General features: G+C 52.1%; 2 protein-coding genes across 2 annotated transcripts; both read right to left on the reverse strand.

The window, feature by feature from the left end:
- Window positions 1-734: 734 nt before the first annotated feature.
- Window positions 735-6,069, reverse strand: LOC121355033 (carboxypeptidase A1-like). The gene is made up of 11 exons (XM_041470180.1): window positions 5,908-6,069; window positions 4,035-4,116; window positions 3,501-3,635; window positions 3,260-3,358; window positions 2,609-2,710; window positions 2,221-2,322; window positions 2,011-2,121; window positions 1,734-1,824; window positions 1,392-1,591; window positions 1,039-1,123; window positions 735-966 (listed from the first exon to the last, which is right to left on the reverse strand). Exons 1-11 carry the CDS (start codon window positions 5,970-5,972, stop codon window positions 779-781), a joined length of 1,260 nt encoding a protein of 419 aa, XP_041326114.1. The 5' UTR covers window positions 5,973-6,069; the 3' UTR covers window positions 735-778.
- A 2,748-nt stretch (window positions 6,070-8,817) lies between these two features.
- Window positions 8,818-16,376, reverse strand: LOC121355034 (carboxypeptidase A2-like). The gene is made up of 11 exons (XM_041470181.1): window positions 16,198-16,376; window positions 14,528-14,609; window positions 13,505-13,639; window positions 12,953-13,051; window positions 12,375-12,473; window positions 12,152-12,253; window positions 11,206-11,316; window positions 10,779-10,869; window positions 10,114-10,313; window positions 9,317-9,401; window positions 8,818-9,089 (listed from the first exon to the last, which is right to left on the reverse strand). Exons 1-11 carry the CDS (start codon window positions 16,260-16,262, stop codon window positions 8,902-8,904), a joined length of 1,257 nt encoding a protein of 418 aa, XP_041326115.1. The 5' UTR covers window positions 16,263-16,376; the 3' UTR covers window positions 8,818-8,901.
- Between the last annotated feature and the right edge of the window lie 2,291 nt (window positions 16,377-18,667).

Consider the following 18,667-nt stretch of genomic DNA (forward strand, 5'->3'; position numbering starts at 1 on the left):
AGCGGGGAGAGTCGGTCTCACATCCCAGCAGTGCCCTGGGGCCTCTTAAATCCCATGGGATGGTGGCCCCAGCCCGGCCCCTCCAGCTGTCCCTTTTCCCAGGGCCTTGGGAAGGCTCTGGCCAGCCAAGGTCAGGCCCTGCTGTCCCCATCCAGGCGCTCCCAGTCCTGGCCAAACCTGTCCCAGGAACCTGCTGGGGCCGTGGTGAGTCAGCTGCCAGCCAGGTGAGACCGGGAGGTGCCAAAATCCCATAACCTCCAGCATTGGCTGAGGGGAGGGAAAGGGTCATTTTGGGTTGAGAATGTGCGAAATGCAGATTTTCACTTGGGGCTTGGTGAACTGGATCCCTAAGCCACAGCGGTGGGGAAACAGGTTTCAAATTTGGCTGAGGAAAGTGGTGTTAAGTTTGGCCCAGGACAGAGGTCAGAGCAGGTGACAGTTGTCCCAGTAGCCAAAAACAAACAGCAAATGCCCTGAGGGTACCCCATGTCCCTCCTTGTAGCCCCCTGGGAAGTCATGATGGAACTAAGCTGCTCAAAACCCCACAAATTTGGGGCTGCTTGCCCAAAAATCCTCATCTCCTCCCATACTTGCTGTTGGCTCCAAAGGATGGGGACTTTGAGCCAAAGTCACAAGGGGAAAATCAACACCTGCGGGACTGGGAGTCCTTTTCCACCCTTTTTTTGGAGTTTAGCATGAAAACAATGAGGGTGCCTGAAACCACTGAATCTCCATGAAGATTTATTGAGAGGAGGGAATGCTGTGGGAGGTGCTGGGGTCAGTATGGATGCTCCAGGACGTGGACCATGATGTCCAGGAGTGCCGGCCACGTCTCGGTGGCAGTGGGGACGATCTGGGAGCTGGGCAGGAGGAATCCATAGCGCCCCGAGTCCCTCAGCTCCAAGGTGAAGGAATATTTCACCCCGTTGTCATAGGCCCAGTCGATGGTGGTGCCTCCTGCCATGTCTGCAGGGAGAGGAGACCAGATGGGAGCCCATTCCCGAGGGATTTGCTGCGGGATGAGGGAGGGACACTCACAGATGGTGTTGGCAATGCTGCCGTAGGTGTATTTTGTCCCGAACACGGCGGCCAAGTCGCTCACGGCCTTCTTGGCCAGTTCATTCTGCAAAGGAACCACCAAAAGTGGTGGGATCTTGATCACGGGGCAGGGGGATCCAGAGCCCATCATTCCCTATCCCTTCTGCTCCAGGTTTTCCCAAAAAACCCTTAATGTTTGATGTTTGAGGTCCATCTTGCGACCACCCTCCTCCAAGACCCAGGTGCAGGGGTTCAGTATTTGGGTTGCATCTAACGAGAGGAGCGGGGAAGCTCCTGGGATGCTCTGCCTGACTGCCAGGTGGTCACAGCCCCACGTTTTGGGGCCATCTCACCATTTCCTGGTGGTCGGGTGTGGGCGCCCTCCTGTATCCGTAGGGGAAGAGCAGCATCTGGGAGTAGCTGTGGATGGAGATGACGGATTTGACGTTCCCATGAGCACGGATGAAATCCACAATGGCTCTCACTTCCCTCTCGGAGTGGGCGTGAGGGCCGTGATAGGTCTCGGAGCAGGGATTGCTGCTGGAGCCAGCACCTGGAGCAGGGGGAGGAGGAGATCCAGAGAGGATCCCTCAGGAAGGGTTTCCATCCCTGGGTTTCTCCACTCTAGCAGAAAGTTTTGATGTTTTGAGGCACAAACAATGCCCAGTGTGGGGACCTGGTGGCTGAGGCCTCACCTCCAAACCCAGCATCCCAATTTCGGTTGGGATCCACTCCAACACAGAGGGATCCAGCGTTGACGGACCTGGTCTTGCGCCACAGGCGGTTCTAGGAGCACATGGAAAGGACACTGGAACAGGGATGTGAATCCCAACGCCTGCTCAAGCATCTCCAGGGATCTTCACTCACCGTCCCACATGGGGAGGAGCATCCCTCCCCACCCAAAAACCACGGACAGCCATGGTTCGGAACAGCACGGGGACAGGATCCCCCCCGTGGTGTCCCCACACTCACAGAGCTGTGGGTGAAGGCAAAGCCGTCGGGGTTGGTGACAATCTCCAGGAAGATGTCCATGCTTTCCAGGATGGCTGTGACAGAGGGGTCCTGCCCGTATTCCTTGGCAATCTGTGGAGGGAGAGGAGCAGGAGCTGCCCCAGTGCCCCTCGGAGATGAGGGATGGGACAGATGTGGGGTAAGAATTGGGGTCCCACATCCCGAGGTCACCTTGTTGGCCGTCCAGACCCCGGTGGCTTGGGTGATCCATTCCCGCGCGTGGATGCCGGTGTCCAGCCAGATGGCCGCACGGTTCGATCCCCCGGTGCTGAACTGTGGAATCACGGGATCATTGAGGTTAGGAAAACCCTCCAGGATCATGGAATCCACCCTGTGTCCCATCCCCACCTTGTCCCCAGCCCAGAGCTCTGAGTGCCACCTCCAGGAGTTCCTCAGACACCTCCAGGGATGGGCACTCCAAACCTCCCTGGGCAGCCCCTGCCAAGGCCTGAGCACCCTTTCCATGAGGAAATTGCTGCTGGTGCCCACCCTGAGGCTCCCTTGGCACAGCTTCCCATCCTGAGGGGCATTTCCAGGGCGAGGCTGCCCCAGGACCCACCTTCAGCACGTACAGGGGCCGGTGCTCGTAGCTCTGCCCGATCTGGATCTTGCTGACGAGGCTGGGATGATCCTCCACCAGGCCATCCATCCACTCATAGATCTGGAAGGAGGAGCTGCTGGGTCATGAGGCTCAGCCTGCTTCTCACCTTTTACTTTTGAGGGTATCCAGCACCAGATGCAACAAGCAGAGCTTCCCTGGGGAAGGTCTGGTGCTTCTCTGGAGACCTGGGACTCCCCTGGAGAAGACCTCGTGCTTCCCTGGAGAAGCACTTCCCACACGAGGTGCCTGGGGCTCTGTGTGAGCAGGGAAAGGCACATCACAACATTTTTGGAGAAGTAGAATGAATGGTGGAGGAAAAAGCTCTGAGACCCCCCCCCTCCAACACGACCACAGCCCCCACCAGTCCCAAACTGGGCTCCAAGCACCCCCAAAATGAAGCTGAAAATGTCTTCCACAGGATGGAAGATTCCAGAAGTAGCCACACTGGATAGGGAAGGCTTCCCAGTCTCCCATCTCAGCTAAAAGCTCCACCAAGGAGGAGAAACGTGTCCCAGGGAGGTCTCACCTGTCACCAAGAACTCACCACGACCTTCACCACATGGATGTGACCCCAGCAGGACAAAACCAATGCTCTGCACAGAAAGGTACCTCATCTATCGTGTGGTAGGAGGTGAAATCAAACATCCTGGAGCTTCTCTTTACCCTCCTAGACCTCCTCATGCTTTCCTTTTCTTCATCCAATAATTCCTGGTTAGGAGGCAAAAAACCCCCAAGATCAAAAAGGCTGGAAGGAGCAGGGGGTTGGATTTTTCTTCTTGATTTCCAACTTTTTGGACTTCTCTCAGGGCTGAGCTGCAGGAGCTCATCCTGTTCCCATCATAGCCATTACCTGCACGTCCTCGATCATGATGCTGTAGGAAAAATTATGGGAATCCAGGAATTTTTTGACTCCTTGGAGGCTGGGGAAGGGCACCCGCAGGTCCACGGGGTGGCCAAGGCTGTTGGGGTGATGCCAAAAATCCACCTGGGAAGGAGGAGTTGAGCTGAAAGGGAGACCTCGGCCCCATCCTGTCCTGGTGCTCATCCACTGAGCTCCCCAGCACCTCCAGGGGTCTCACAGCAGTTTCCATGAAGGATCTAAAAAGGTTTTTGAGCAAATTTTGGGCCACAGATGGATGTCTGGGTAGGGATTTACAGAAATATTTCAGCCCAAGTTGTTGAAATATTTGTGGGATGTTTCCAGATCATACAAAACAGGAACTCTGAGCTCAGGGAGCCCCAGGTCAAATTCACATTTTTATGGTTCTAAATTATACAACTCCACAATGGGGAGGAAAAAGGATGGGATGGCAAAAGAAGGAGGGAGCCCTGGATTCACCAGGGTCTGTGACCAGGGGGGTGCTCAGGACCCCTCAGGGCTCACCTGCAGCTCCTCCTGCTCGCCCAGCACCCCGAGCAGGGCGATGTGCTCCTCGTTCCTGGCTGTGACACGCAGGACCTGGTCCCTGCAGGGAGGCAGAGGGGTCACAGGGAGGGCACTCTGGCCTGGGGGAGGCTGGGGAAGATCCACACCAGCTCAGAGGGTTGGAAAATGCATCAATTGTTGGTGTTGAGAGAAAAAAGTGCAGGTTCAGAGCAGCCATGATGGGAAAAGAGCAAGTGCTGGGGGCCTGAGATGATCTCCAGCCTTGTTTGATCAGCTCCCAAGATGTTGGGGAATATCTCACATGGATATGTTCTGTATCTGTGGATGTACTCCCTAGCAGAGGTCCCAGTCCAGCCTGGCTGGGCTTCCCAAGGGCTGGCACAGCCCCTGGAGAGGAGGAAATGTTCTATGGGAGAAAGGTTTCCTCATCTCAGATCAATCCTCTACCTCCAACCACTCTTGCTGGGCAATGCTTAAAGCTGCTCCCAAAACAGCACAAAATTCCTTCACCTTTCCCCTTTCGTACTTTCATTTATCAGTTTAACCAGCTCCCCAGGGTGATAACAATTTCCATTCTGTGCCTGGAGGACTCAGGCAAGCATGAAATCCTTGTGGTTTTTCCAAACTCAGGGAGCAGCCCTGACATTCTCTGGACAGTCTTGGCTCCCAGCTGCTCAGACCCCTCTCAGCCACCCCCTGCCTGGAGGAGAGTGATGGGATCCTGGATGGATCCTTCAACCATGGCATCGTGTCCGAGGAGGAAGGAAAGCAGGAAGGAAGGTGGGTCAGTCACATCACAGAATATCCTGAGCTGGAAGGGGTCCACAAGGATCAAATCCAACTCCAGGCTCTGTCCAGAAACCCAACAATCCCACCCTGTCCTTGAGAGCATTGTCCAAACACTCCTGGAGCTCTGGGAGCCTTGGGAATGTGACCATTCCCTGGGGAGCCTGGGCAGTGCCAGCATCCTCTGGATCAGGAACCTTTCCTGATATCCAACCTAAGCCCCCCTGGCACAGCTCCATCTGTTCCCTGGGTCATGAGAGCACCAGCTCTGGCTCCAGTGTTGGTCCAGCTGGTGGGAGTACTTTTTTATGGATAAGTTTTCCCTACTCTGAACACAGAATTCCCACTTTCTCTACAAGTTAGTTCTCATTGCCCATCCATTCATTGAGACCTTTCTGGAAATGAGCTGGAAGCTTTGGGAGTTTTGGGTTGTCCTGACCCCCCCTCTATATTCCATGCCCTCTTTTCAGCCTCATTCCTGCACTGGACTGTGCTGTTCTTATCTGCAGGAGCTGCAGCCAGGATGTGCATCCTGGAAAAGTGCTGCCCTCCCTCCACAAGGCCCTTTCTCCAGCCACATCTTGCTCTTTCCCACGGCGTGTTATTCCCAGCAATCCTTGGTTACTCCCAGAAATCCTTGGCTGTTATTCCCAGCAATCTTTGGTTACTCCCAGAAATCCTTGGCTGTTATTCCCCACAATCCTTGGCTGTTATTCCCAGCAATCCTTGGCTGTTATTCCCAACAATCCTTGGGTTTTATTCCCAGCAACCCTTGGATGGCTCCACAGCCATCATCTTTGAGCCATACACATGCTCCCCATATCCTCTGGGATTCCACAGCCTGGCAAAGCTTGGAGCAATACCCCCAGGCTTCAGCATTCCCTAATTTCTGTCTGCTGCATGCTCCAAACCTCCCTCCAAACCTGGGGTGGAACCAAATCTTTCCTGGTTGGCAGAAAACCCTGTTGGATTTCCATCCTTTGGGATGTCACCCTTCTGGCTGGCCCCGAAGGACCGGGGTGGGGATGGGCCATCCCCATCCCAGCCGTGCTGTCCCACCGCCCCCTGCCCCAGCAGGACTCACCCCACAAAGAGCTGCTCGGTGCTGCTGACCCCCAGGAGGGCGAGGAAGACCAGGAGGGTCTCCATGGTGGGTGGGAGCAGAGCAGAGCCCCGAGGATGGACAGAACCCCCTCGGTGGTCGGGGTCCCTCCCGGAGCTCCTCACCGGGGCCGCATCCGCCGTCCCCGCGGCGTCGGCAGCGACAAACAGAGCAGGCAGGAAGGGCTCCCGCGAGCCCAAATGTTTGCTTTATTTGGCAAAGTCAACACGAGAGCAGCCAAATTAGGGAGGATCTGATAACGTCTTCCTCGGTGAGTGGGTCCTGGATGAGTGTCCCTGCTCCCAGCTCCGAGCTGCTGTGGGCACGGGCGGCTCCCAACCCACGGGCGTGGGACGGTGGGGATGGCGTGGTCACAGGAGCCCCAAAACCACAAGGAAACACCTCTTTGTTTCCATGGATTTCTTCATTACACATTGCTATGAGTAAGTCAATCATAATTATGATTAGTAATGCATGTGTAATGACAAGCTACTACAAAGTTACTTGCAGAAAAAGCAAACATTTAAACATAATCTTATTTATGATTAATTAGTTTATGCATACATGTATATCTATCTATCTATCTATATAAAATGTAAAATGTATTATTCAAATTATTCATCAAACCATTCCCAGGAGTGGGGTCATTTGCTGGTGGATGAAATCTCAGTTCAAAGCTGATGGAAGTCGTGGAGCTCGGAGGTGCACAAGGACGTGATGCTCAGAGAGAAAGGCTCATTTTTGGGTAGAAAATGAATTATTTTAATGTTTTCAGTGTAAGCAGTGGCTGTGTCACAGACTGGGGCTATCCCAGGAGGTCAGTTTGTCAGAGGTGTCTTTGTTCCCCCGTTAAAGCAGTGTCTTTGTTCTGCAGGTTACAGCAGGGCCTTTGTTGGGCCTTATCTGTGCTGCCCCTGAGCTCCCACCGTGCTTGTCAGGGATGCTCCGGGTTCCTGGGCTGTGTTCCCAGGCTGGCAGGCACCTCCCAGGGCAGGTTTTTACAGCTGACATCCTCTGACCGTGTTTTTCTCCATTAAATCCAGGGGATTCTGCTGCACCAGGAGCAGGAGGTGCTGTGGGAAGGTGCTGGGGTCTGTTGGGGCTTTGCAGTGCAGAACTGGTGCTGTTGCTGAGGTGGTTCCAGGATCCTCCTCGGAGGCTGGTTGAGGTGGGAAGGGACCATGGGAGGTCTGTATCCAATGCCTGGGTGGAGCATGGGCAGCTCTGGGGACCCACCAGGGCCCTCCTCGTTGGATCTTGGAGTCCTCCAGAGATGGAGGCTGCACAGCCCCACTGGCACCAGGTTCTGCTGCTTCTCCTCCTGGTGGAAAGCATTTCCTGATGTCCCTCCTGGCTCTCCCTTGTTCCAGCTGATGCTGTTGTCTCTCCATCACCCTCTGTGGTGAAGAGCTTGGCTGTTTCCTCCATAATCTCCTTCCCTGGGATGGGAAGGTCCCTGTTAAGTCCCCCCACCCAGACCTGTGTCATCTCCAGCTCATCTCCGTTCTCACCCCACCATGGCACACACCCTCCTGTTCCTCTGGGTGGCATCCACTGCTCTGGCTCCAGATCTCTCTGGAGTCAGGGTTCCAGACTGGGATGAGCTCTCCTCACACCAGGCACTTAAAGGGGAGGGGACAGGGGGCCTCAAGCCCTGGATGGTTGGAATGAGCCAGGACAAGGTCACAGTTCCACATTCCCAGCCGAGGCTCCTCAGGCTCTGCAGTTCCTGCTCTGGAGACAGGAGCTCGTCCAGGTCCAAGACCAGCTCTGTGCCCTGTCCCTGGGATTTACCATCAGTGGTTGTTAATCACCAGGCAGAGGATGGGATTTTGGAAAGCTGGGTCAGTTTGGGAAGCAGGTACCACTGGATAAGGCTGTGAGCAGAGGGGACAGGGACACGTGGGCAGCACTGCCTGCCCCAAGCATGGGTTTGCTTTCCAAAACAGCTGCTTGTAACCCAAACCCAGCCCCCTGGGCTGCTTCCCTCAGCTGTGCCTTCCCCTTTTCCTGCCAACAGCTCCGTGCCCCGAGTCCGCGGGGTTTTATCGGACACATCAGCGCTGTTTGCTCTCCTGCCAGCCTCCCGAGGGTGAGTAACTCACCAGCTGCTGGGGGGTCACAAGACACCAAGATAAACCTGTTAGACTCGATAATCACCACAGCAGCAGCAGCCAGAGCTAATCTCTGATCCTTCAGGGCCTCCTGAGCTCTTTGTTCTTAATCCCCAAGAAATTTGCAGGATGAAAATGGAATGAGGGGCTCCCGAGGGACGGGGTGCTGGATCAGGGGAGGTGTCCTCCCATCTCCATCTTCCCTCCAAACATGTCCACTGGGAGGGAGGGAGAAGAGGGGCAGCCAAATATATGGGGGTGTACATTTGAGGACAGTGGTCAGGGGCCTGGCAGGGTCCTGAGGCTCGTTAAGGGAAATTAAATTCCTTTAATTAGTTCCATAGCCTGGATTATGCTGGTTAACACCAGGCCCTTTGCACCAGCCCCTTCACACTGGAGAAGGATCCAGGGAGAGCTCAGAGCCCTGCCAGGGCCTGAAGGGGCTCCAGGAGAGCTGCAGAGGGACTGGGGACAAGGGACAGAGGGATAGGACACAGGGAATGGCTCCCAGTGCCAGAGGGCAGCCATGGATGGGATCTTGGCCATGAGGAATTCCTGGCTGGGCTGGAATTGCCAGAGCAGCTGGGGCTGCCCCTGCATCCCTGGAGTGTCCAAGGCCAGGCTGGAGCAGCCTGGGACAGTGGGAGGTGTCCCTGCCATGGCAGAGGTGGCACTGGGTGTGTGGGCAGGGAGGGTTGTGTCCCAGAATCTCCTCAGGGATGTGTCACACACAAGGAGCACGTGCCAAACACCATGTGGGGAATGCACAGGGGTTTATTCAGCCCTTTCTATCACGACAGCCATCACAGCCCACGGAGGATTTATGAGCTGTGCTGCAGAGAGCTGACTCCCAGCCCAGCTCTCAGGAGGACTTGTTCCGCACGTGCTCCATGATTTTCTTCAGGCCCAGCCAGGTCTCCTTGGCAGCAGGGAGGATCTGGTTGGCAGGCAGCAGGAAGCCGTAGCGCCCCGTGTCCCGCAGCTCGAAGGCAAAGGAATATTTGATCCCGTTGTCATAGCTCCAGTCAATGCTGCCTCCACTGGCTTGGTCTGGAAGGGAAAGGGAGATGGTCCAGAGGGGGACAGAGGAATGGTGGAGTTCTGTTGTTCTGCTGTTGGTGTTTTGGGGGACAAGGAAGAGGTTTGGATGGGAACGCTCAGGTCCGATGTGTGACCAGTGGTGTCACTGCACAGGAGCACTGTGGATTCCACCAGGGGAGGACAGGGATTGGTGTCCTGGGACAGCCCCTAAAAGCTCTGAGTGGCCAGATACTCACAGATGGTATTGCAAATGGTGCCCACTTGGAAGGTGGTGCCATAGAGGGAGCGGATGGAGTTGGCAGCAGCTCTTCCCAGAGATTCCTGCAGGGGAGAAGATGAAGGGAAAGTCAGGAAGCTGCCACACTTCCTGGGATTAAACACTGGGATTTCACCAGAAATCTCCAAACTGCTTTGGAGATGATTCACACCAGCAGCAGCCACAGCTTCCACAGCATTTCTGGGAGGTGCCACTGCGGGTGAGTGAACTTCCAGCAGGTTCTGTAAGTGTTCATCCAGTGTTTATCTCACTGGCTTGTCAAGGGAAGGCTCAAGAGATACCAGAAATTCCCAAGGCAATTGGAATCTTCCAATACTCCAAGGTCAACTTTGTGCTCACTCCAACTACGTAATGGGGGTTGGATGGAAAACAGAGCTGGGTTCTTTGTGAAGGGGGGAAAAAGGCAACAAGTTGCCACAGGGGAACTGCATTTAGGTATTAGGACAAAAAAAATCCCCATGAGATTAGAGAAACTTTGGGATGAGCTTGAAAAAGCTGTGGAATTCTTCTTTAGAAATATCAAAACAAATCAATCCAAATTCAGACTGAAATTGGCTCTGACTCCAAAGCCCTTTCAGCACAGGGTTAGAACAGAGACCTCCAGAGGTCTTTCCCATTGCAATTATGGTTGTGAGATCCACATTGCCTCAGAGATATTATTCCAGCTGTGCTGCTGTCATTAGGGAAGAGTATGGAAAGTACAGCAAGGCAGCTGGACAGAAGAGAGGAAGGTAAAACCAAGTCCTGCTGTCTCACCAGCTCGGCATAATCGTCTGGCCTGGTGCATTTGTATCCATAGGGATACATCAGGAGCTGGGAATAACTGTGGAGGGTCAGGAAGGCCTTGAAGTTTCCATGATTCTTGATGAAGTCAACAACAGATTTCACCTCCACCTCGGAGTTGGCGCTGGGCCCGTGGTAGGAGTCGGAGCAGGGTCTGCTGCTGGCTCCAGGACCTGGTGGTGCAAGGAGGGAACAGACCCATGAGGGGTGGAATTCCTGGGAGGGCAGGGCAGAGCCACACAAAGCTGGGCTTTCCTAAGGACAGGGCTGCAGCCAAAGCAAGGCCTTAAACGCTGATAAATGCTCAAACAGCAGTGACAGAGTGTGCATGTTCAAGGGATGTACTTTGAGATGATGCAACCTGGAACAGGCTGCCCAGAAACCCAGGAATCCACATTCCTGGGGGTATTCTGTGGTTGGATGGGGCTGGGAACAACCTGGGATAATGGAAGGTGGCTTTGCCCATGGCAGGGAGTGGAACTAAATAGTATTTTGGGTCCTTCCAACCCAAACCATTTTTTGATTTCAGAATTCCATGACGCTGCCTCATCCTGTGCTTTAGGGTGATTAATGCCCTTTATAAAGGCAGCTGCTGGTTGTGTGTAACAGGATCCAGAATCCAGAAGCTTCATCCCTACCTCCAAAACCTGCATCCCAGTTCCTGTTGGGATCAACTCCGACGCAGATGCTGCCGGGGATCTTGGAGCGGGTTTTCCTCCACATGCGATTCTACAACAGAGAAATGCTCAAAAGGGAGAAATCTGGGTGCTGGCACCAAAACTGCTCCCCAGGAAGGGCTGCCATCCATGGGGGATTGATCCTAGGCATGATCCCAACAGTATTTCTGACTGCCAAGATGGGCCAATGGTCAAAAATCAAATGTATTTACAAAAACTGGGTATTTACAGGGGTTAGGATGAGTTAGACAAATAATGAGGATCTTTGTCTGCCCAACTCTTTGGTAACTCCTCTCACAGCATTAAGACTTTCAGAGCCCACTTCCCTCATGTTTATCATTTCCTTGGAAGAGCCAGGAATCTCACTGAGCTCAGAAAGCTGACCCACCGAGGTGTGAGTGTACACAAATCCATCAGGGTTGGCGACTGGCAGCAGGAAAAGATCCATCTTGTCCAGCAGGGAGGTGATGGACTCATCTGTTCCATAGTCAGAGGCAATCTAGGCAGAGACAGAGCACAGCCTGCTTAGCAGAGTAATTCCTTCCCAAATGTTCATTCCCTCATTGCTGGGGACACAGGAAAGGCTGGATTTTGGGGCAGGGCAACAAGGAACATCCCTTATCTGTGGGCCATAACTGTTCCTTGTTATGCATGTGGAGTGAGCAGTGAATCTGTTTTATTATTTTATTCTGAAGACAGGAGGTCTTCAGAATAAAATGGAAGAGGATAACAGCATTTTCTCCTACTGTCCCAGAGGACAGGACAAGGCTGGCACTAAGACTGAGATGGAAGAGCCAGGTTGGGAATTCTCAACTGTGCTGCACTGACAGAACCCAAGGAGCTTTTGGACAACACTCTTGGGCACAGGGTGGCTCTTGGGGATTGTTCTGTGCAGGGCCAGGAGTTGGAATCCATGATCCTGGGGGGTCCCTTCCAGCTCAGCTTATTCTGTGATCCTGTGACTTCTCTGGTGGCTCAGTCATTTCCAGCAGGATTTAAATCCTCATTTTTAGAGAGCTGGAGGTCTGGGCGTTTTGTGGAAGGAAACCAACCCCACTGCATTTTTCTGGGTGAGCAGAGCAAAGCAGCAATACAATCTCAGTCTTTGGTTATTTGTGTAACAATTTCCCCTGAACCACTGCTTTTTGTCTGCCTAAACTCAGCTGTTCTAACAGGACAGAGCTTCCCAATTCCAGGTCGAGGCAGCCACCACATCCTCAGGGAGTCAGCTGCTTTTGGGAGGTGAATTAACTAAAAACACAGAGTGCTGATATCCTCTGAAACAGCAGGAAACATTGCCAGGAGAGGCCAAGGTGAATCCCTGCTGCAGGAACCTTGTTGGCGATCCACAGGGCGCTGGCCTGGGTGACCCACTCGCGGGAATGGATGCCGGCGTCGAGCCAGATGGCCGGGCGGTTGGAGCCCCCGGTGCTGAACTGGGAAACCAAACACAGCATGTCAGACTCTGACACCTCTCAGTCGAGCACATCCCATAATAGATTGGCTGTGCTGTCTGTCATTCATCCCTATGGATGCATTCCATGATATCTGTCGTACCTTCAGGACGTACAGAGGCCGCTTCTCGTAGGATTGCCCGATCTGGATCTTTTCCACAAAGCTGTACTCAGATGCAAGGCTGTCCAGTTCGGCATTAATCTGAAATGCAAGGCCATGAGAACATTAATATCATATTTATGTGCTCTGCCATTCCTTCCAGAGAATGATGGGCTGATTCAGGTTGGAAAGCCCATCCCATTCCACCCCCTGCCACAGGGACACCTTCCACTATCCCAAGGGTGCTCCAACCTGGCTTTGGACACTCCCAAGGACAGGGAAGCCACAGCTTTATTAATTTTTAGTTCTTTCTTTCCCAGTTTCAAGATCCCTTTATTTCTCTTTGTTTTGAGGGATGGGTTTTGACAGAGTCTGCAGGAGAGTTTGTGGAATTTTGAGCGACACCGTCAGGGACAGCGCTGGCTGATTGTTCTGAGCACAAAATTAATACTGCAAAAAACAAACCCACGTGCCAGAAAAAGCTGCAAGGACATTTGAGATGCTAATTTAGGATGCTGAATTGAAGACAGCATGCAAAAAGACCAGGAAAAATCCGAATACTCTTCCCCTGAGGTACTCACCTCATCCAGGGTGTGGTAAGCACCAAAGTCAAAGGTGTTGCTGCTGCGCTGCCTTTGGGCACTCTCGGCCATGTCTTGCTTTTCTTTATCCAGAACATCCTAAAATAACATTCAAATGGTGAGAAGTGTCTGCTTCAAAAGATAAATAAATGAAAAGGCAGTGAGTTAATGCTGGTTTAGGTGCCCTTTGGGGATTACTGCTCATGAGGAAATGTCAGATTAGTGCCCAAGTGGGTGATTTTTATCCATAACTACTCTCAGCAGAGTTTACTGACTGATCAGTAACTTCAGTGGTGGGATTCCCAAATCTGGGATCAAAAGTCCACGTGTAATTCCTCAGGGGCTGTCAGAAGAGCCCTGTGGAGTTTATTGATGTCACTGCTCAGAACACCTACAGCCATGCATGGACTGTCTTTGAGGAATAATCCACAACCTACAAAAATAAGGGGAGGATCCCACGGAAAACAGAGCATGGGAAAGTGGGAGCGAGGCCAAATTGTGAGTCAGTGTTCCCAAAAGATGTCAGAAACAGGTGCCAGTGGCACTGCCCACCTGCAGGTCTTCAATCAGGATGGAATATTCAATCCCCTGGGATTCCAGGAAGGCTTTCACTGACTGGACTCTGACAGCAGGAATTCTCACATCCACAGGGAGGGCAGGGGCAGAGGGGTTGACCCAGAAATCCAGCTGGAGAGAGAAATGAAAATGGATTTGGTTTGGGGCAGGCATCCTGCAAACAGCTCTTGCAGAGTTTTAGAAATGCTGATTTCTCCCCAGAAATCAGAGGAAATCAGAAATCTCCCCTGCAGAGAGGAGCCCTGGAGTGCTCTGTTCTCTGTGGCCTCACCACAACCTTGTGTCAGTTCTTCTGACAAACTCAATTAAATAACAAATATAAAGGGCTTAAGTCAGTTTTTTCACTGACTTCTAGGCTTTAGTCACACAAACAAGAAGAAATTTTAATTGTCCCTGATGACTATTTTATTATTCTCTCTTTTACTAGAAATCATTTCAAGAAAAACTCCATGTTCCAGTCTTAGGTAAATTAAACCCATTGTTTTCATTTCTCTTATCTTTCCTTTGGTAGAACTTTTCTAAATTTTAATTTCTAAATTATTCATATATATTTTTTTTTAAGCCAGGAATTTTAAAAAGTGATGTTAAAAATTCCCATCAATGGCAATAAGAACAGTAATAACCTGGAATTTTACATTGTGTTTTCCTGTCTCAATACAGTGTAGACTAACTAATAAATTCCTTCCATAACTCTGGGAGACAAAACATTGCCATTCCCACTGGAAAAACAAGTTTTTCAACACTGAGATTAAGATCTAACAATTCAAATATGATGTAAACCCAGTAGAAAAAAAAATATATAAATATATAAATTCTGGCCCTCCTGAACACTGAGCTGGAACTCAAACTTGCGGGTCAAATTTAACGTGTTGAGAAAGTAAAATTATTTATGGCAGCTGCCCCAGGGTGATGGGAACCTTCCCAACGAGATGCAGATTCACACCCTGACCTGCTGTGAATGAGATGCAAATCCAAAATGCCTCTGTGGCCATGACCCACCTCCAGGTGCTCCAGCGATTCCAGAAGCTGCAGCTGCTTGACCTCCTCCTCATTTTTGGTCTTGATCCGGAGAACCTGGTGCCTGTAATAAATCAGTGTTTTCAGAAGCCCTCTCAGAAGGGGGCTGCTGAAGTGCTTTGCTCCTGGGATCGTTAATTCGGTGTTAATTGTGCGTTAATGGCTCCTTTGATCAGTTGATTTGGTGTCACCCAAGAGTTGAACCAAGCACCCGCGCCCTCCTCACAAAGCAGACAACGTGGATGAGTTTTCAACCCCAAGGATCGATCCTGCATCCATCGGGTACTTTTGGACAGCAATGTGTGGGACAATAATATCCCAGCTGAGCTGGGGAAGGATGCAGAGCTTGGGGAGCAGAGCAAACACAAACGTGGGGTTTGTTTCACCTTGCCCGGTTCAGTCAGAGGCTGACAGCAGCAGAGCTCGCACCATCCCAGGATGGATCAGTCACCTCTGCCAGTGCCTCGCTCACAAACCCAACAGCGAGAAGAAAGCTCGGGAACTGCACAGCTTTGGATGGAAATGAGCTCAGAAGGGTCCCGGCACAAAATGAGCTCGGTGATGTGGCTGTTTTATTTACAGCGGCGCTCGTTCACACCTCGTTTACATCGCCTTCACATCACCTTTACACCTCGTTCACACCTCGTTCACATCACCTTTACACCACGTTTACATCACCTTTACACCACGTTTACATCACCTTTACACCTCGTTCACATCACCTTTACACCACGTTCACATCACCTTTACACCTCGTTTACATCACCTTTACATCACCTTTACACCTCGTTTACATCACCTTTACACCAGGATCCTTTCTCTGCCCGGCCAGCAGAGGGAAAGATCTCCTTGTCGAACCGAGTTAAACCAGCTCTGAAGGCACTTTTCCACATTAATAACTTACTACTGGATTGTCCACAAGCTTTATGTCAGGACTGGATTCTGCTGTGAATTAACCACAGCTGCTGAGGTTTTGAACCACCAAAACTCAGTTCATGATTAAATGATCAATATAGCCCCTCCTGGCTTTACACATCCCCGAGTTTTGGGACATTATTTATAGTATTTTTTATTCTTAATCCTGAAACCTTCATGCACAGATTTACTCACTGGAATCTAGTGCTCACTTCCTGCAACTCAGGAATTATCCAGTAGGATTTCATAATCTTTAATCATTAAGGCCCTTCCATGGTCAGTGAGGCGGTGAGGAAATACCTTGTGGGATAATTTTTGCAATGCAACATCAAGACAAACCTTCAGAATTTAATGGTTGGAAATCAGGATTTTAAATGCTTAGAAAGGAGGAAAGAAGAGGAAAAAAGAGAAATAAGAAACTTGGGGGAAAAAGGGAAAGTGGTGAACTTTCTGCTCTGAGGACAGGTTCTGGTCTTTCAGCTCTGCTTTTACAGAGAGGCTCAACTCAAGCCAAAATCAAGTCTTGGATGAACAGGAATTGAGAATCTCCTTAGAAAACCCAAACAAAAGTAAAGAAAGGTTCCCTCAAACACCACAACAGCAAAGCAACAAGAACAATCAATCACAAATACCAAAAAAAAAAATGTGCCCCGAGCAGATTTTGTGAGGTTGAGACCATGAAAAACAAGCAGAGGATACCAGCCCTAAATGAAAGGTTTTGCATGAGTGTAACTCACCCAACGAAGGTTTCCAGGCACAGGGAAGCCCCGAGGAGGGCACTGAAGATCAAAATCAGCTTCATGTTTGCTGCCAGTTCAGCTGGGCTGGCAAAAGGGAATTTATACAGAGCTTTATTTTTGAGATCAAACACATCTGATAGAACCTATCACTCCATGTGATCAAGTTCTCACGTTTATCAGAGATTTCAAGGCAACCAGCAAGCTCATTTCACCCCCAAAAAAATATTTTCCACTGACACATCCAAACCAGGGAGGGAGGAGTCAGTCCCAAAGCTCCGACCACAAAAATGCGAGTGTTCTTTCGTGTTCTTCAGGGCAGAGGAAAACAGGGACACACTGAACTCACCCCAGCTCTACTGGGGGTCAGGAGCTCCACTTTTGGTTGGGATTTTGAGTTGTCCATTCCTGGTTCCAAAGGACATTTGAGGAGTTGTTATCCAGGTGGGAGGCAGCCTCCTGCCTGAGCTTTGGGAATAATCTCCCATGGGAACACCCAGCTGTGGCTGTCCCACGGGGCTGCTGGATAAACTTTGTTTATCCAAATCCAAGGGTTTCTGAGAACAGCCAGGACCCTGCTGTCACACCTGGAGTTCCTGGAGAGCACAGGGGGCACATGTTCAGCTGCTCAGTCCTCAGGAGAAGAGGAAAGGAACTCCCAGAGGAAACTTTTAATAAATATCTCAATTATCACTCAGCGTTTGTCAGCACCTCCCTGAGGAGTCTCCTCTCACCTCCACTCCCACCCCACTCCTCCTCAGGTGTCCTGGTGTGTTCTCAGTCCCAAGCAAGTGCTTTGTCTCCTGGTTTTGGGAACAAAGGGAGCCCCAGGCAGGGATGAGTCCTGTTCTGGACTGCAGGATTGAGTCATCTTGTAACTGCTGTGTCTGGGGGCACAGGAGAACTGCTCTGGTCTCTAAGGTTTAACCAAACCCAGCCCCTGGGGAAAATGATCTCCACCGTGTCAACTTAAACCAAATAATAAAAATTGATCCCAAAGACAGGAACAAGCACAGGAATTTCCTGCTTCTGGAACTACAGCAGGAACTCTGGTGGGAGTCAAACCCCACCTGCAGCTTCCAGACTCCAATATTTCCTAGGGAATCAGCTGACTGTCCACACGACCTGCCACAGCTCACTCTTTGAAAACAGGAAGAAGGGATTTAATCCAGGGCAAAATTAGAGCTTCTTTCATTACTCATGCTACATCCCACGTGGATTTAAGGGCTGCCAAGAAACCCTGCCAAACCTGATGTCAGGATCCAAACAAGCTCTGAGTGCCCTGATCAGCATCCTCTGGGGCCTCCACCCATGGCATTTCAGGAGCTGCATGTAAAGCCAAACCTTGGACTCGCTCCTCATCCCCTGGGGGGCTGCAGGGCCCCCAGCAATGACCACGAGGTCCTAAAGGCTCTGGAGATCAGCCCTGAGCCACGGGCACCCATGGAATTGGAGAGAATCCAGAGGAGGACCCAGAGCTGCTCCAGGGCTGGAGCCAGGGTGGGAGAGCTGTGAATGTTCTCCTGGAGAAGGGAAGGATCCAGGGAGAGCTTCCAGCACATTCCAGGGCCTGCAGGGGCTCCAGGAGAGCTGCAGAGGGACTGGGGACAAGGGATGGACAGGACACAGGGAATGGCTCCCAGTGCCAGAGGGCAGCCATGGATGGGATCTTGGCCATGAGGAATTCCTGGCTGGGCTGGAATTGCCAGAGCAGCTGGGGCTGCCCCTGCATCCCTGCAGTGCCCAAGGCCAGGCTGGACACTGGGACAGTGGAAGGGCTGGAGCCAGGCTGGTTTTAAGGTCCCTTCCCACCCAAACCATTCTGGGAATTTTAGAGGCTGAAAACACCCACAGTGCTGACCCCAGGGTCCAGGAGGGGAGCAGCAGGGAGGCAAAGGTGACCCAGGAAGGCAAAGGTGACCCAGGGAGGCAGAGGTGACCCAGGGAGGCAAAGGTGACACAGAAGGCAAAGGTGACCTAGGGAGGCAGAGGTGGCCCAGGGAGGCAGAGGTGACACAGGAAGGCAGAGGTGACCCAGGAAGGCAGAGGTGGCCCAGGAAGGCAGAGGTGACACAGGGAGGCAGAGGTGACCCAGGAAGGCAGCTGGAGAAGGGGCCTCACCAGAAGCAGCGGAGCCCCAGGGGATGCAGCCAGCAGGAGCAGGGCAGGGCGGGTGGCGCTGGCCAGGTCCTCAGACAGCTCGCAGGGCAGCTGCAGAGGCAGGCTGTCACCAAGCACAGGTCCCAGTCCCCGCTGAGCCCAGCCCAGCCCAGCTGGGCTCAGCCTGAGCGCAGCCGTGGTGCGTGCGGCTGAGGGCGGGCAGGGCTCTGTCCCTGCAGAGCCTCTGGAGTCACCGGGGACTCGGGAACACCCTGGTGACACCTGGGCGAGCCAAAGGGTAAGTCAGCCTCAGCCAGCCAAACCCCCTCCTCGCCGAAAATCCCTGTATTGGTGCACGTTTTCACTGAGA

This window comes from Pyrgilauda ruficollis, unplaced genomic scaffold, assembly GCF_017590135.1.
Source record: "Pyrgilauda ruficollis isolate IOZ18807 unplaced genomic scaffold, ASM1759013v1 scaffold241, whole genome shotgun sequence".
Taxonomy (NCBI): Eukaryota; Metazoa; Chordata; class Aves; order Passeriformes; family Passeridae; genus Pyrgilauda; species Pyrgilauda ruficollis.

Excerpts from the sequence above, each read along its gene's own strand:
- LOC121355034 (XM_041470181.1), bottom strand. The coding sequence starts at position 16,262 with ATGAAGCTGATTTTGATCTTCAGTGCCCTCCTCGGGGCTTCCCTGTGC. Across the intron at positions 14,610-16,197 it reads TGCCTGGAAACCTTCGTTGG|GCACCAGGTTCTCCGGATCA; the intron begins GTGAGTTACACT and ends GATTTATTACAG. Across the intron at positions 12,474-12,952 it reads CTTACCACACCCTGGATGAG|ATTAATGCCGAACTGGACAG; the intron begins GTGAGTACCTCA and ends CTTGCATTTCAG.
- LOC121355033 (XM_041470180.1), bottom strand. The coding sequence starts at position 5,972 with ATGGAGACCCTCCTGGTCTTCCTCGCCCTCCTGGGGGTCAGCAGCACC. Across the intron at positions 2,323-2,608 it reads GGCCCCTGTACGTGCTGAAG|TTCAGCACCGGGGGATCGAA; the intron begins GTGGGTCCTGGG and ends GTGATTCCACAG. Across the intron at positions 967-1,038 it reads CAGCATTGCCAACACCATCT|ACATGGCAGGAGGCACCACC; the intron begins GTGAGTGTCCCT and ends CTCTCCCTGCAG.